General features: G+C 43.5%; 1 protein-coding gene across 1 annotated transcript in view; it reads left to right on the plus strand.

Annotated features, from left to right (window-relative positions):
- Positions 1-5,652: 5,652 nt before the first annotated feature.
- Positions 5,653-18,690, plus strand: part of LOC124800189 — a 48,675-nt gene continuing 35,637 nt past the window's right edge. The window contains exon 1 of the mRNA XM_047262976.1: positions 5,653-5,721. Coding sequence (XP_047118932.1) covers positions 5,683-5,721 — 39 coding nt within the window. The 5' untranslated portion in view covers positions 5,653-5,682. The remainder of the gene's footprint in view (positions 5,722-18,690) is intronic.

Genomic DNA, 18,690 nt, shown 5'->3' on the forward strand with positions numbered 1-18,690 from the left:
ATTTTAACCTAGGGAATTGGGGATAGTCACTGGGCGCCAAGTCAGGACTATAGGGTGGGTGGGTGGGTCATTATGTTCAACTGAAACTGTTGCAGGAGAGCAACGGTTTGCCGAGCGATGTGTGGGCGAGCGTTGTCATGGAGAATATGTACGCCCTTGCTCAACATTCCTCTTCTCCGGTTCTGAATTGCCTGTTTGAGTTTTTTCAGAGTCTCACAGTACCTGGAAGCATGAATTGTGGGCCCTGCGATTCAGCTCCGACGACGAGGTTAAAGAAGAGGTTCATAACTTTCTAAACAGCATGGCGGCTAGCTGGTATGATATGGGCATACAAAAACTGCCACATTGTCTACAAAAATGTATCGACAGAAATGGTGATTATATCGAAAAATAGCTAAATGTTCAAGCTGTAAACTGATGTAAGCCATTGTAGAAATAAACAGGTCTATGTACTTATAAAAAAATAGGAGACCTTACTTTTAGGATTACCGTCCTACTTACGCTGAAGGGCGGTTTTATCCGCTACCAGCCAATTCCCTCGAAGAAAACTGAAGTAATAATAAAGAAAATTCAAGAACAGTTTCGCACTATATTTATATTATTAATGACGATGAGAGAGAATGGTAGATTATTAAAACCAGAAACCAGGGACTCATAACCTCTCGAATATCACCAGGAAGTAGTGAGTAGAATAGGCAGTGGGGCGGGGGTGGGGGGGTGGGGGGGGGGGTTTATCTCAGTGTCGTCATCCGACAGACGAAATCGCCATTAACAGTGCCGAAATCTCTCACCAGAAAGCTTGAAAAACTTTGGAATACATTCTGGTCGTCGTGGAGTAATTGCCAACACATTCTCTCGCCTTGGTATCCAAAGCCCTTTGACGGAAATATCTTCAACCATTGGGGTTCGAGCCTTCGATTTACATTATCTAGCGCCGTCGCGTTAGACAGTTTGTGGCCTTGGCTACAGAGGTCACTGTTGAAGGCGCCAAGATCTCCTTTGTGAATTCATCTTTCGTTGGACGACGTGCACACCATAATGTTTGCCGCATCTCTGGAAAACATTTTTGTTTTAAATACAAAACAAATTACATGAAGCGTCCAAGCTACAAACAGTGATTATTTGAACCTCGAGTATCAGACTACACGAAATTCGTAACCAATGTATAGGCATATCAGATGTTTCTTTTCGGATGATTAGTTCAATTGTACAGAGTTCGCTGCCAGTCTTTCTCTGTGGCTCGTGAGTTTGAGAAAGTTTTGTGTCTGTGAAGTCGTCAAATCGCACAGATGTTGGAGTAATACATTAAGCTGCCTGAGTGAACTGATGCAAAGCTTAGAATAAGTACGTATGATGCCAAACAGCACCATTTTAATAACGCAATGTGAAATGCTACCTGCTGTTCTCCCAGAGAAGCCACTTAGGGACATTATCAGACCCCTTCTGAATACGTTTAACGGTCACTCGTCATCATCGGCACTCGTGCTACTCATTTCCGTATACACCTTGCGCAGTCCTCGTCGTTCTAGACATTGTTCTGTTTTCCTGGATGGAGGGAGCTCCATTTGTATGGTTCAAATGGCTCTGAGCACTATGGGACTTAACATCTGAGGTCATCAGTCCCCTAGACTTAGAACTATTTCAACCTAACTAACCTAAGGATATCACACACATCCATGCCCGAGGCAGGATTCGAACCTGCGAGCGCAGCAGCAGCGCGGCTCCGGACTGACGTTTTGTATGACCGTTAGTTTTTACACTTTATAAATCATAGTCTGTTGCTTGCTGTCCCTCTTCACAGTACCCTTCTAAAAAGATTTATAACGTAATAAAACAATTAAATGTCAAACAGTCAATTGGCGTAGATGGTGTTACATTCCATAACATAAATTCAGTGACAGTGTATTAAAGCACTTCATACATCCATTGAAACCTGAAACACAAGGAGGTACTCTTCAGTAATCATTAAATTTATATAAAGTAAAGTCAGATTTTAAGCTATGTAATAGGGGTGAATTGGAAAAGAACAGGCCAATAGCACAGGTTTTCGCTTTTGGAAAAATCTATAGAATAATGTCATGATATATCAGACTTAAACTACATACTCCCCTCAACACAGCAAAGTGGAGAAAAACTCAATAAATCAATAGCAAGAGATTTGGTTGATAATTTTCTAAATGCCCTTGTCTGAAGTACCAGGCGAGCTGTTAGTGGGCTGTTGGACATAAATGGGAGCCATTATCAGTTCCCGTATTTGATTTGCAACCAGCACAATTTCACCGAAAACTTCTGTCGAAACTGTTTGTAATTTGTTGAGACATCATGTTGTCCAATGAACCAGAAGAATGGGATGCAGTAAGCTCTGTCTCATGTATTAGATTAAGTAAACCATTTAAGACTAATAATGACGTTGTATCAACACGGGAATCGGTGAAAATGCTATTCTATTACATTACTGGCCATTAAAATTGCTTCACTAAGAATAAATGCAGATGATAAACGGGTTATCATTGGACAAATATATTATACTAGAACTAACATGTGATTACATTTTCACGAAATTTCGGTGCATAGATCCTGAGAAATCAGTACCCAGAACAACCACCTCTGGCCATAATAACAGCCTTGATACGACTGAGCGTTAAGTCAAACAGAGCTTGGATGGCGTGTACAGGTACAGCTGCCCATGCAGCTTCAACACGATACCACAGTTCATCAAGAGTAGTGACTGGCGTATTGTGACGAGCCAGTTGCTCGGCCACCATTGACCAGATGTTGTCAATTGGTGAGAGATCTGGAGAATGTGTTGGCCAGGGCAGCAGTCGAATATTTTCTGTATCCAGAAAGGCCCGTACAGGACCTGCAACATGCAGTCGTAGATTATCCTGCTGAAATGTATGGTTTCCCAGGGATCGAATGAAGGGTAGAGCCACTGGTCGTAACACATCTGAAATCCACTGTTCAAATTGCCGTCACTGCGAACAAGAGGTGACCGAGACGTGTAACCAATGGCACCCCATACCATCACGACGGGTGATACGCCAGTATGGCGATGACGAATACACGCTTCCAATGTGCGTTCACTGCGATGTCGCCAAACACGGATGCGACCATCATGATGCTGTAAACAGAACCTGGATTCATCTGAAAAAATGATGTTTTGCCATTCGTGCACCCAGGTTCGTCGTTGAGTACACCATCGCAGGTGCTCCTGTCTGTGATGCAGCGTCAAGGGTAACCGCAGCCACGGCCTCCGAGCTGATAGTCCATGCTGCTGCGAACGTCGTTGAACTGTTCGTGCAGATGGTGGTTGTCTTGCAAACGTCCCCATCTGTTGACTCAGGGATCGAGACGTGGCTGCACGATCCGTTACAGCCATGCGGATAAGATGCCTGTCATCTCGACTGCTAGTGATACGAGGTCGTTGGGATCCAGCATAGCGTTCCGTAATACCCTCCTGAACCCACCGATTCCATATTCTGCTAACAGTCATTGGATCTCGACCAACGCGAGCAGCAATGTCGCGATACGATAAACCGCAATCGCGATAGGCTACAATCCGACCTTTATCAAAGTCAGAAACGTGATGGTACGCATTTCTCCTCCTTACTCGAGGCATCACAACAACGTTTCACCAAGCAACGCCGGTCAACTGCTGTTTGTGTATGAGAAATCGGTTGGAAACTTTCCTCATGTCAGCACGTTGTAGGTGTCGCCACCGGCGCCAACCTTGTGTGAATGCTCTGAAAAGCTAATCATTTGCATATCACAGCATCTTCTTCCTGTCTGGTGATTTTTGCATCTGTAGCAGGTCATCTTCGTGGTGTAGCAATTTTAATGGCCAGTAGTGTATAAAATCTTACGCATCAAAGAGAAGACAGTTCCACAGAAATCAGACATAATGTTGAGAGAAATGTGATCAGTTACAGATGTGATTTGCAAACTGTCAAATTCAGCTTTCTACAAGGTGTCGATCTCGGATCAATATTGTTTATTTTTTATGTTGATGCAGTCGCCCAAAATGTTAATCAGAAACTTAGAATGTGTGTGTATGACGTGACAATTATCTACACCGCTCAGACAAGGATGAGCGTGAAAATGAGGCAATTCTGAACAGAGGAAAGAAATATATATGTCTGCTTTAAAACAATGTCTGTAGCATTTCACCAGATAGTGTGAAGAGAGTAATGTAGATATTTAAAAAAAAATAGTGAAGGAAGTGATGAAATAGCCAGTACTATGTGTTTAGGAACCACTGCAGATAAGCATTTTACTTAGTGGATCATGTAGGATATAGATACGTTACATAAAACTACTCGTATAAGCTTACAGACACCCCCCCCTCCCCCCCCCCCCCCTCTGATCAGCAAAACAGTGAAAAGGAGGAGGTTTTGGACTCGTGTTTACACACGTCTGATTCTTCTCATCTATAGGGTTCAAATGGCTCTGAGCCCTATGGGACTTAACATCTGAGGTCATCAGTCCCATAGAACTTAGAACTACTTAAACCTAACTAACCTAAGGACATCACACACATCCATGCCCAAGGCAGGATTCGAACCTGCGACCGTAGCGGTCGCTCGGTTCCAGACTGAAGCGCCTAGAACCGCTCGGCCACACTGGCCGGCAGACAGCCAGGTCATCGGTCTCATCTGATTAGGGAAGGACGGGGAAGGAAGTCGGCCGTGCCCTTTCAAAGAAACCATCCCGGCATTTGCCTGGAGCGATTTAGGGAAATCACGGAAAACCTAAATCAGGACGGCAGGACGCGGGATTGAATCGTCGTCCTCCCGAATGCGAGTCCAGTGTGCTAGCCACTGCGCCACCTCGCTTGGTCTTCTTATCTATAGGGGAGTGTACAAGATGACTCTTAAAAAGAATACTCGTGTTTCGTAAAAGAGCAGTGCGGTATACTGTAAAAATGCCACTCATAGTTAACGTCAACATTTTTGTAACTTTTCATACTGCGACAGTATAGTAGCACGTATACCGTTATCGAACAGAAATATATATACAGAATGAGCGTGGAACTAAATTTAAGAAGTGAATAATTATGTAACTCTGTTTGTCTGTCTGTCTGTGTGTGTGTGCGCGATCACTATAAAATATATTTACAGTAGAATGCAGAGAACATACTAAAAGCATTAAAAGAGGTTTTACACAGACATATAAAAATTATAAATGTAATCGAAGGTAGAAATTACGACATAAGAGCTGCCTGGTTATGAAATCGTATGACGCACCCAATACTCTCAGTTGCAGTTGTCAGGAAGTGACCTGGAATGGGTAAACGACTTCTAACACACATTTTACTTGTGGCTCGAGACTCATACGCGTCCGTTCTTTCGTCAAAATATTCTACACTCGATGTCTTTCAAGTCGATAACACTACTGAAAACTAAGAAATCAGTAATGGCTGTAATCAGTCTCAAAATAGAAAATAAGCCAATTGCAAGGGTCGAGGAACGAGAAATTCATTTTCTGGGACGCGCGCTTTTCGATGTCTTTGTGTTTCTCAACCACCCGATTCTTGTGAATGGTTCCTGCTAGAACCGCTATCGAGCTCCCGCGAGTAGGCGCATGCGCAGTGGCGTCGGTCCGAGCGTATGTCATGCGCGGCCAGACCTCTCGCCCGGACAGTGTACTGGCTGCCGCCGACGAAGACGAGTTATTCGAGGCACGATGGTCCACACCAAAGCAAGTTCCGGCAAGAAGGACGAGGTGAGCGTCTACCAGACACCTTGTTCTGAAGCCTATTTCCTGCTGTTCGCTTTTGTGCCTGATAACCCGCTGCTCATATTTTTGCCCTGTAATTCCCGTTTACAGTCAACTCCATATGCCATCGATATCAGCTTCGCCTCTTTGTGATCCAGGCAGGAAAGATTTGCGGAATAATTAACTGCGTATACCCTACGGTATACATCTTTAGTTCTTTACTCTTTTCTCGTGATCTTTGGGGAACTTGTTTGGAGAAGCGTATGCTTTTAAAATATTTTTGGGAGATAAGGTTACAGCAGTATTAAAATTTTCTCTAGAATGTAGTGTCCCCTTCACTGAGTGAGTCAACACGCTGAGTTCGTCCCTCGAGGGAGAGAAGCTCAAATTCTGCTCCAGCCAAGTGTTTTTTAGGCCTTCGACTAGCCTGGCCGATACCAAAAGAGACATCTGTAATGTGTCCTCAAAGACCGTGTTGTCGACGATGCGTCAAAGTCTAAACTTCATGGTTTCTTACACGTCAATTTCTCAGAATGTTTCGATTAATGTTAAGCTATCGATAACTCTCCCGTGGCGAGAAAAGTATCTCATCATAAATCTTTTCCTTTCAGTTACTAATTTCTTAACTCGTTCCAAATTCACAACGATGCTAAACAGATATTCGGGCTTGTCAACTGATTTACCGTAGCAACTTGCTGCAACATTTATATATCACACTAGCTAGGTTTTGGGTTCCAAGTAAATTTTCTTCTGTTACACTGTTGCGAAGTTCTTACCAAGTACGTGCTGCGTCAGTGTTTTATTTCATGTCGAAACTACGCTTCCACATCCTCCATATACAATTCCCAAAGAGTAATACGCTAAAAAGTTTCTTCCCCCGGCAATACGGGAACGCAAAAGAAGTCTGTATGAAAATGCATGCAACACCAGCAACTGAAAATAATATATTCACACAGAATATTCACCTGAGTTCATGGCCACGTTAAGATTTTTTTTATGTGCGATATTTGTTGTTTTAATCTGGCACGATAATCATCAGCGGTCACAGACACAATTTTTGGTATTTCTCAAGGATAGAGTCACTGCTTTGAATTAATATGTCGACGACTTGGTACAAAACATTACTTGAACATCATTTTTCTTGTAGATGACAAGACAACCTTTCGGAAAGTGTTGCTTCGAAACTCTGCTGTCATTTTTCTCCATTTCAAAATATCAATTTGCTATAGGGAGTGGTAACTAGTTCTACAGATAGAAAAATATTGGGTTCTGGACTTTTATGTAGTTGGTCACCACTGAAAACGTGTTACGAAATGGAAATATAAATTAAATTTAGCTTGTGAAATAGAGATTGTGAAGCTCCTGTCTATTTGTGTGGTACTGGCTATCTACGAATGAGATTGCATCTGCAATCAGCAGGTAAGACCTCTGTGACGAAGGACTAAGATATCAAATGTGTACAAAAGAGGGTCTCCGTCAAGAGACTACTTACACGAGGGCATCATGACGATATTCATCAACCGAACATGGAAGTGTTTCGGGACTGGAGATGTCTAAACCTCCAAAATATACAAACGAGATTTTACGATCTGGGTGTTTATCAGTATCCTGCAGATTTGTAAATATCGTTGACGAAGGAAGATGTAGAAAACGCAAGCATCTGGCAGTCATTTTTCTCATGCTCCATCCGAGAACTGAAAGCAAGGCACAAAATACCCTTTGTCATGTAAAATAATCTTCGCAAACGTAATTCACGTATGTTCCACAAATTTTCATTACATCAATCAATTGGCTTGTGGCTTCGATGATATGTCGTTAATCCTTGTACGTGATAATATCCAACAGATTCATTCTTCAAACTTCAAATGACTCAGTATATACAGTACTGAAGAAAGGACTTTTTTACAAGAAAGTATAGTAATGTTTGCTTATGAATTATGAATTTGACAACAAAGAGTCACAGTATTGTACAACTTATAAATTTAGCGCTGCAGCAGGAGGACAACTCTATCCTGATAATGCTCATGTTTCCAGATAACCTTCATTCCTGTATCTATTCTCTATCGTCAACCACTTACTCAGCCCTCGTAAATGTTACTACCTGATAACTAGGTAAAACCATACACGCTTTCTATGCACTTCTAAAGATTTTTAAAAAAAATAAATAAATAAAAATACTAGAATATCGTAGAAGTCTGATATGTCCTAGCGTCGATACTTCAAACTTCCTTACTTTTGCTTATGTCCGCGTAACTCATGGATGTTAAGAAACTATAGAAGATATACATAAAGCATAACTGGAAATTCTCTTTATTATTTGACTAAAAACCAGCCTTAAATTACTCGATTGCTACTCCTTAAGTCCACGGATGAAAAAAAATCATAAATCAGAACCTCTAATGGTAAACAACATGACATTCAATGTCCACAGTTCATAGGCAATTCTCTTCCCAAGTAACTTATGCACAACTACAGGTTTTCTGCATTACTTTGCACAACTACTGAAAAAAATCATGAGGAACCCCAATTTTTCGCATGCTCTCTTCGTGCTCTCATTTATTATTTTAGTAAAAGAACTTATCTCAGAACACACTTGTCATTTCGCTAGTAAATAGCACATTTGAATCGAGCGATGTTTCTATTTGGATTACACCATCTTGCTCAACATCTCAAAATGTTGTCTCATTTCTGTCAATGAAAATCACCAATATAGAATTATCATCGTGTCTATCCGACGTACATCAGAATGACGTCGCATCCTCTCTGGCCTGGGTGCATGCACTGGGTGGGGTGTCGTAAAGCCATCCCCAGAGGCAAGCAGCCTCACAGCTGTTGAAACTGGTCCTTGATATCCTAGATAATGGCCACATGGAGACCCATAATGACACCCCTCTCAAACTGTCAGGTGCTGATAACGCTGTCTCACACGAGTACGTGACGTCTCCGTGTCTATCTACATAATACTCCGCCACAAGCCACCGTACGGTGTATGACGGAGGGTCCCACGTACCTTTCCTTGGGGTCCCAGCTGGACGCCGAGATCTGAGGATCTGGCTCGTAATGGGAGTACAACATCACGCAGATAATTCACAAAGAAACATGGCATGTGTGGACGAGCATTATCCTGTTGAAAAATTCCACCACGATACTGTCGCCTAAGGAGTAACATACGAGGGCGCAGCGCGTCCATGACGCACCGTTGCACATAAAGTGTTCCGTCGACCAATACCAGCCGTGACCTCAAGTCATACCGAGTGGCTGTCTACCCCAGGAGTAACACCGCTGTGCGTCTTCAAAACATCTGAAGAACACGACCTCTCGGCAGGTCATCGCCGATCTCACCGACCATGGTCATCCGGACTAGTCCAGAACTGCGGTTTATCGCTGAACACAATTCATTAGTAGTCCACACTTCATGGTCATGGCACTACTCCAAACACACCAGTTTGTGTTCTGGTGTTAACAACAGCCAACGTATGGGACGTTGAGTCCCTAGTTCAGTTGCTGGTTCTCGTCTCGGACCAATAGTGCGGGATGACACAGCATGTAGCTAGGAGTCCGTTACTTGTTCTCGCGCAGCAGATGCGGATGTGAAAGGGTTGCGATGTGTTGGTGCACAATATGGCAATCCTTCCTTGTATTGGTCAAACGTGGTCGACCAGAACCTTGACGAAGAGTGTGCCCCCCATCACGTGTTCTCATGCATCTCAATATCGGACGACTGTCACATCCGAATGCTACACATATCCACCTGGCCAAATGGAGACCCTCAATGCGGCCCCTCTCAAACTCTGTCACGTGCTAATAACGCTGTCTCATACGAGTACGTGACGTCTCCGCGTCCATCTACATAATACTCCGCAAGCCACCGTACGGTGTATGACGAATGTCTAGAAGCCTCCTATGAGCCCTAATTTCTCTCATTTTATCTTCGTGCTCCTTATGCGATATATACGATGGCAGCATTGGAATCGATGTGCAGACGGCCTCAAATGTCGGTTCTCTGAATTTCCGCAATAGTGCCGCACGAAGCGTCCTCTACTCTCCAGGTATTCCCATTTGTGTTCACAAGGCACTTTCGTAACACTTGCGCCCTGATCGACGCTACCGGTAACAAATACAGCAACACGCCTCTGAACTGCTTTGATGTCTTCCTTTAATCCGACCTGGTGGGAATTCCAAAACTGGAGCAATACCCAGTGCTGGTTTGTGACAGAAGGTCTTCTGTCTCAAGGAAATTTATTACATTCGAACTCAAAACGTGTACAACAATTCTGCTGCAAACCGATATTAAGGATGTTGGTATGTAATTACACGAGCCCGTTCTTTTACCTTTCTCATATATTACCATTCCCTGGGCGAGAGATTTCGCGATAAATGCAGGTTCAGTAAGGGGCCAATGCCGAATAGTATGAGAGGGCAGTGGATTGATTAGTTGAGGTGGCATTTGTACTCAGGTGATTCATCTGAGTAGGTTTCCGGAGAGATTATCGCCGCACGACGGGAATTAATAGACTTTGAACGCGGAATAGTGGTTGAAGCTACAAGTAAGGAACATTCCATTTCGGATCTCGTTAGGGAATTCAATATTCCGAAATCCACAATGTCAAGATTGTGCCTAGGAAACCAAATTTTGGGCGTTACCTCTCACCACAGACAACGCAGTGGTCGACGGCCTTCACTTAACGACCGAGAGCATCAACAGTTGCGCACAGTTGTCAGTGCTAATAGACATGTAACATTGCTTGAAACAGCCCCAGAAATCAACGTGGGACACACGACGAACGTATCCGTTAGGGCAGTGCGGCGAAATTTGGCGTTAATGGGCTATGGCAGCAAACGACCGACGCTAGCGCCTTTGTTAAAAGCACGACATCGCCTGCAGTGCCTCTTCTGGGCTTGTGACAATATCGGTTGGACAATAGACGACTGGAAAACCATGGCCTGGCCAGATGAGTTCACGATGTTAGTTGACAAGAGCTCAGAGTTCGAGTATGGGGCACAGCACACAAAGCCATGGGTCCAGGTTGTCAATAAGGCACTGTGCAAGCTGGTGGTGGCTCTATAAAGATGTGGGCTATGTTTACATGGAAAGGACTGGGTTTTCGGTTATGTGCGGTTACTTAGAAGCCATTTGCAGTCTTTCATGGACTTCATGTTCCCAACAACGGTAGAATTTTTATGGGAGACAATGCGCCATGACGGTCGTAGGTTCGAATCCTGCCTCGGGCATGGATGTTTGTGATGTCCTTAGGTTAGTTAGGTTTAAGTAGTTCTAAGTTCTAGGGGACTGATGACCTCAGAAGTTAAGTCCCATAGTGCTCAGAGCCATTTGAACCATTTTGAATGAGCCATGTTGTCGGCCCACAACTCTTTGCAATTGGTCTGAAGAACACTTTGGCCATTTCGAGCTAATGATTTGGCCACCCAGATCGCCTAACATGAATCCCAAGGAACATTTGTTGGAATAAAGGCGACGTCAGTTCATGCACACTGTCTTGCACCGACAACACGCTCACAATTACGGACGGCTGCTTAGGTAACATGACTCAATATTTCCGCAGGGGACTTGTTGAGTCCATGCCACGTCGAGTTACTGTACTACGCCGAGAAAAAGGAGGTCAGACACGCTATTAGGAGGAATTTCCTGACCTTTGCCACCTCAGCGTATGTCCTACCAGATCGGATAACAGCACGAAACACGAACACCACTAATGCGCCGGTGGCCGTTCTCAGTCTCTCAGAGAATTGAACTCTAACCATTTACATATCCGCCGATGGTGTGTATGTGTACGAAGTTACATGGACATCCGACCCAAGCATGTCTTCTGTATGCTTCACAGTTATTATCAGGCAGTGTACATTCTATCTGTCAATATCACATCCAGTACAATTCTAGTGACAAGTTGTCGTAGGAACTATGAATTTGTTATTGAATAAAAACCAAATCTACCCCAAAAAGAGGAAAAGAAAGCTGTGCTATGTGCTGTTTAACAGGATCAGAAAAATTGGTAATATTTGATGTGAATATAGCAACTTCTCAAACGTTCTTATATTAAAAATATATATTCCGTCAGCTATATATCGAATATTGACCTAAATGTTGTTTGATCTCAGTATTTCCCAAGAGTTTCCATCATTAGGGCTTAATCATGTCGTCACGTTATAGGATTTTTGCTTAAATAGCTAATAGCTACACTGATGGAAGAAAAATCGCAACATGAAAAATTACATTATGAAAAAATTATAAACACATTATTAAATTACATTAATGTAGAGTAATGAAATTTCGGTAATACATTTGTCTAGGAAATATTTATAAATATTTAACATGGCAAGATCATAGGTTAACGTAGGCTCGAGAAAAGCCATTGCAAGTGTGAACTGCTCGTACATTAATAACCGATGTAGCCGCCAGAATGTTGAAAGCAAAAATTTAAAGGTGCTTGCATTGTGCTGTACAAGGTAATGGCTGTCAATTCGTGCAATGGGGTCTATGGCTGTAGCACTTCGTCGGTCAATACGGGGTCGGTTGATACTGTTTTTGGATGGCGCTGAAGTTATCGTCCGATGATGTTCTATATGTACTCGATTGGAGACAGCTCTAGTGATCGAGCATACCAAGGCAACATGTCGACTCTCCGTGGAGCATGTTGAGTTAAAACATCAGTATGTTGGCAAGCGTTATCCTGGGAAAACATACCTGGAATGCTATTCAAATGGTTCAAATGGCTCTAAGCACTATGGAACTTAACATCTGAGGTCATCAGTCCCCTAGACTTAGAACTACTTAAACCTAACTAAACTAAGGACATCATACACATCCATGCCCGAGGCAGGATTCGAACCTGCGACCGTAGCTGGAATGCTATTCGTGAATGGCAGAAAAGCAAATCGAATCACCAGATTTATGAACAAATTTGCAGTCAGGATGCGTGGGATAACCACGAGAGTGCTCGTACTGTCATATGAAATCGCACTCCAAACCATACCTCCAGGTGTAGGCCCAGTGAATCTAGTATGCAAACAGATTAGTTGCAGGCCATCAGCTGGAATCCTTGTAACCAACACACCATCACTATGCACCAAGGCAGAACCACCTTTCATCAGAAAACGTAACAGACTTCCGTCCTGTTCTGCAATGATCTCTCGCTTGGCACCAAATGGTGGTGGTTTGATGTATGTGGAATACGCGCTACAGGTCGTCTGGCTCGGAGATGTCCTTCGGGTTGGGGTTGGGTTGTTTGTAGGAAGAGAACAAACAGCGGGGTCATCGGTCTCATCGGATTAGGGAAGGAAGCCGGCCGTGCCCTTTCAAAGGAACCATCCCCGCATTCGCCTGGAGCGATTTTAGGGAAATCATAGAAAACCTAAATCAGGATGGCCGGACGCGGGATTGGACCGTCGTCCTCCCGAATGCGAGTCCAGTGTGCTAACCACTGCGCCACCTCGCTCGGTGGAGATGTCCTTCAAGTGACCGATTTGTAACAGTTTGTTGTGGAACTGTCGTCCCAGTTGCTGCTCAGATAGCTGCTGCAGATTCAGTACTGTGCGCCAGAGGTATACCCCAAACACGATGGTCTTCTCTTTAGGTAGTGCCCCGTGGCCGCCCAGAGCCCGAGCTTCTTGCGACCGCACATTCTCGAGACTAATGCTGACAACAATAATGTACAGTGGCTACATTCCCGCCAAGACTTTCTGCAGTACCGCAGAAGGCACATCAGCTTCTCGTAGCCTTGTCACACGACTTCGCTCAAACTCGATGAGCCGGCCGGGGTGGCCGAGCGGTTCTAGGCGCTACAGTCTGGAACCGCGCGACCGCTGCGGTCGCAGGTTCGAAACCTGCCTAGGGCATGGATGTGTGTGATGTCCTTGGGTTAGTTAGGTTTCAGTAGTTCTAAGTTCTATGGGACTGATGTCCTCAGCAGTCAAGTCCCATAGTGCTCGGAGCCATTTGAGCCAAACTCGATGAGGTGCTGGTAATTGCGGCTTTGTCACCTTAAAGGTATTTTTGATTAATGTCAACTCACCTTTCAGATGTAGGAACAACCCTACTAACTTTCGTCTATGTCGCACAACTTCTTCGTGCTGCGATTTTTTTTTTTCTGTCAATGCATGAGGTGGTGCAGTTATAAGGTGCAGGTCCCAAGGAGTCGTAAGGCTATATATTCATGCTGGGTTACATTACTCCACTGAAACGACAGTGGGTTGTGAGCACTAAACATGTCGAGGACAGATACAGTTTAATTATCCGTCAACGCCGAGGTCATTAAGAGGCGGAGCGCTGCCTCAGTATGTCAAGGACGTGAGCAGGAACAGACCCTGCCCTGTTACGAAGCCATCTGTGCAACCACTTGAAATAATTTTCCAAAAATCACAGCAAAGCCGTATCGAGAGGGCTAGACGGTGATTTGAGTACTACTTCTCCATTACGTTTACCGCATCACTTAATAAAAGTGTACTATGGAACCTTATTTTGAATTTGAAGCCATTTTGACTATTTTTCGACCGTGACTGTCTCAAGAAATATGCAAAGATTTTTTTTTAAATTACCGCTACCAGTCACAAACTTTGTCAACTATTGTATTACTTATTTATTTAGCGACATGTTTCGAGGGTTAAACCTCATCTTCAGACTAATTGGCATTACAAAAACAACTTTACAATAAGGTCAGACTGATATTACATAGTCTTTTCGTAAATGCTGTGGTCATCCTGTGGAAGAGAAAATTTACTAAGAGGCGATGTAACTTTGGGACACGTTGACTGTTTCAGACTTGGCAAACCGAATAATCAGCTATAGCGAAATATATAAATGAAACAGGACACAGTGTTACAATAGAAAACGATCTCAAAGTACTACATAATTTAGAAAAGAGCTGGAAAATGGACATCTTGGAAGAAAAGGAAATACTCATCCATGGCTACATGGGGAATAACGAGGTCCTGAATGAAATGACAGACTTCAAAAATTCACATTTCTTTTCCAATTTCACTACAATACTCCCAGAATAAAAGATACATAACATGACAGTCGTTTGACTCTAGCCCCGGCAATAGCTTAGAAATATGTAAAATAAATAGTTTATATCATGATGTGTCAATAATATTGTAACAGGTGTTCAATTTGTAATGTATTTCGTCAACCTACATCTGTAATACAGTAACAAGACGTGCAGACGACATGTAAACATCTGACACCACAAGGATCGACAAATCGATGTTGTTGTGGTCTTCAGTCCTGAGAGTGGTTTGATGCAGCTTCCATGCTACTCTATCCTGTGCAAGCTTCTTCATCCCCCAGTACTTACTGCAACCTACATCCTTCTGAATTTGCTTAGTGTATTCATCTCTTGGTCTCCCTCTACGATTTTTACCCTCCACACTGCCCTCCAATACTAAATTGGTGATCCCTTGATGCCTCAACACATGTCCTACCAACCGATCCCTTCTTCTAGTCAAGTTGTGCCGCAAACTCCTCTTCTCCCCAATTCTATTCAATACCTCCTCATTAGTTATGTGATGTACCCATCTAATCTTCAGCATTCTTCTGTAGCACCACATTTCAAAAGCTTCTATTCTCTTCTTGTCCAAACTATTTATCGTCCATGTTTCACTTCCATACATGGCTTCACTCCATACAAATACTTTCAGAAATGACTTCCTGACACTTAAATCTATACTTGATGTTAACAAATTTCTCTTCTCGACAAATCGACAGTGAAATCGAAACCAGCTGTATTTCGACCACCATCTTGTCCACTGCACTACAGAACTGTTTGTGATCGTGTTTCCAAGTTACTGCTATATTAGTGACAATTTGTGAACAGTGACCAAGAGAGCCACGGAAGTGGATACACCGCAACACATCACAGCGAGACTGCCACACCAGAAGAACAAAGTGAGTGACCGTTACACAACATTTTCGTGCAAACATCAGTCCAGCTTCCAAAGTGACATCGCCTCTTACTCGGTTTTCTCTTCTTCCACAGGATGACTACAGCATTGACGAAAAGACTATGTAATATCAGTATGATCTTATTGTAAAGTTGTTTTTGTAATGCAATTTAGCCTGAAGATGAGGTTTAACCCTCGAAACATGTCGCTAAATAAATAAGTAATGCAACAGTTGACAAAGTTTGTGACTGGTAGCGGTACTTTAAAAAAAACCTTTACATATAAGGAACCTTATATTTTAATGTCTCTTTGACAAAGGAGTTATTGGTCATTTGACACAAATTTGTATAGCACAAGGATGGGACAAGAATTCGAGCAGTACATTTTCAAAGAAACAGAGATTTGAACCCCGCTCCTCCCAAATGCGAGTCCAGAGTCTTAAGCACTGCAACATCTCGCTCTGCACTTTACAAAGGCTTGAGGCCACTATAGCAAGCTTGTGCAGTGATTCTCTACTTGGAGCTAAGCCTCTTCGTACACTGATGGTGTAGTATTTGACCGGCAGTGTGTGTGTGCGTGGGGGGGGGGGGGGATAGAATAGAACGGAAGATGATGGCATAGAGTTCCTGATAACCAGTCTTTGTGGTATTGTCCTGGATTAAACTCCAACCCCCTCTGCAGTGTCTTATGAAGCGAGAGCATGTGGAATCCGATCGACAGAGACGTTGACCTCGGCGACCTCCTTGGTGCTATTCAAGAGGAGTAGCCTATGTGCCAACAACAGGTCTCACCCTCCCCATTTCCTTGATCCATAATAGCATAGACCCACCACTACACTGCGCACGCACTCATTACAGTCATCCACCGGACACAGATACACTCACGACACTTCATAACAGGAGGGAGGAAGGCAACGACAAACCACATTCACTAGGAACCAGTTCGAAACGCCAATGAAGTACTCCTGCACCTTCTCCCTCAAATGCATTCTCTGAGTATGAGACTCGTTGCAAAGGCTTAGAGCAGACCGTGAGTAACATGTTAAACAGGGATATGCAGGGTGAACCCATATTAAAAATTCATCAGAGAACTATGAACTTTATCCATAAGCAACATCTCAAAATACCCGCTACTGAACAAGGAAAAGTGCACTGATTTCATCTCCGCTCATATCCAGCGACATCTGGAACATAGCCTCATAACCCTTATTGAAATTTCCTCATTAAAGGCGATGTCTTAGTAGCGCCGCGACTCGCTTGCCCACAAAGACGTGCGACCTAACTACACAGTCGATAAGTCCTCCGGAAAAATCTGGGTTGGGACATTGTTTGCTCGCTAGATAAGTGATACTCTGCCAAACAGCTAACGAGATAGGACGTTTCCTAGACCTATCGCCGTCATTCTTGTTCCGAGATAGCCTATCGATTTTAGAGCAAGTCAGCCTCAAGGATTTAGATCTAATTCTTCCATTGCGTTCCGAAATGCTTGTGAACTGCAGATTGGTTTAATGCAGTGGCCGGTAGATAGCGCCACACCAAAACATCGCAACGATTATTGAGTACTGCTTTAGTGCTGCACATGTACAAGATCACATACATGGAACAGAAACTGCTGCATGTATAACGACACATGATATCCCAGTTTTTATAATACCACTGCACTTTCTGCAATAACGATGTTCTCTTGAGTCATATGTCATACATAGTTTGAAAGTTGTACAAATGTGATTTTCCCCCTTCTTATTATGAAAGACGAAACAAAAGCACTCCACCAAACTTTCAAAATACTTTCCTCACAGACATATAAGAACAAAATATGTTGCATGTAGCGGATATGAGGAAGTGGTCATTTCTGATTAGAAATAATTTTTCATAACTTGTTAGAGTGTATTAACATTAATCGTGGGACACACTTAAGAACAGGACATATCAGCTAGAGACGAATACGAGTATTTTAAAAGGCGGCGCCATCTTGCTTGGTTCAACGGTTCAACTAGGAAATATATGACGCACTTCGCGTATACAGCCTACACTAAAACATCATTTTATCAGGTTGGACTCAACAAATGGTTCTAAGCAATATGGGACTTGACATCTGAGGTCATCAGTCCCCTAGACTTAAACCAAACTAACCTAAGGACATCACACACATTCATGCCCGAGGCAGGATTCGAACCTACGACCGTAGCAGCAGCTCGATTCCGGACTGAAGCGCCTAGAACCGCTCGGCCACCGAGGCCGGCGATCAGGTTGGACTGATCGACCATCAAGTGCGAATGGTCTCAGACAGGTTTGCCTCATTAGAAAGTATGACGGAAACGTTGATTTCTATTGGCAAACTGTCCATCAAACACGCCCGTTACCTCAAGGAGCTCCTTTTAGAAAATGCTGACCGATGCCATTCCGTGGCAAGGCACTGGAATCGCATCCGGAAGGACCGTTCATCCAAATTTATGTTTTCCACGACTTCCTAAATCCCTTAACGTAAATGCAGGGACGGTTTTTATAAAAAGAAAACGGCCGACTTCATTCCCCATACTTTTCCACTTCGATTTTGTTCGCCGCTTCTAATGAGCTCACATTCGACTCGACGTTGAACACTAAATTTCCACAGTTCTGCGCTTAGAATTATTCTTTCACTGCGGATGCACACCAAGCCCAATCTCTTGCCAGAATCCGAAATGGCGAGTGAGGGGTACATGGATAGGAAGCGCTACGTTAGTGACAGGCCAGGAATTTGGGCCAGATGGGTAATGGACTAGGATGTCCGAAGCGGGTAAGGCGACTGCTCGCGTTAAGTGGGAAATCCAGTTTCGAGTACCAGTCTGGCACAAACTTTCACCTGTAACCATTGATTCACTTCGGCGTCCAAATGGTGCTAGTGTCACTGAAAACCTTTAAATAATGTTTGTATGGCAACTGGATCTGATCAAAAATATCCAGACACCCTTACATAATGAATTGCTCTCTAGATGTTACGAGATGCGGACGAGCCTTCATAAAAAAAGATGGGGAGTACTGTGCTGGTTGTAGTGTCAGTACAGAAGTGCTAAAAGCAGATCATGTTGGTTAGCAGAGC

This window comes from Schistocerca piceifrons, chromosome 1, assembly GCF_021461385.2.
Source record: "Schistocerca piceifrons isolate TAMUIC-IGC-003096 chromosome 1, iqSchPice1.1, whole genome shotgun sequence".
In the NCBI taxonomy this organism is placed as follows: Eukaryota; Metazoa; Arthropoda; class Insecta; order Orthoptera; family Acrididae; genus Schistocerca; species Schistocerca piceifrons.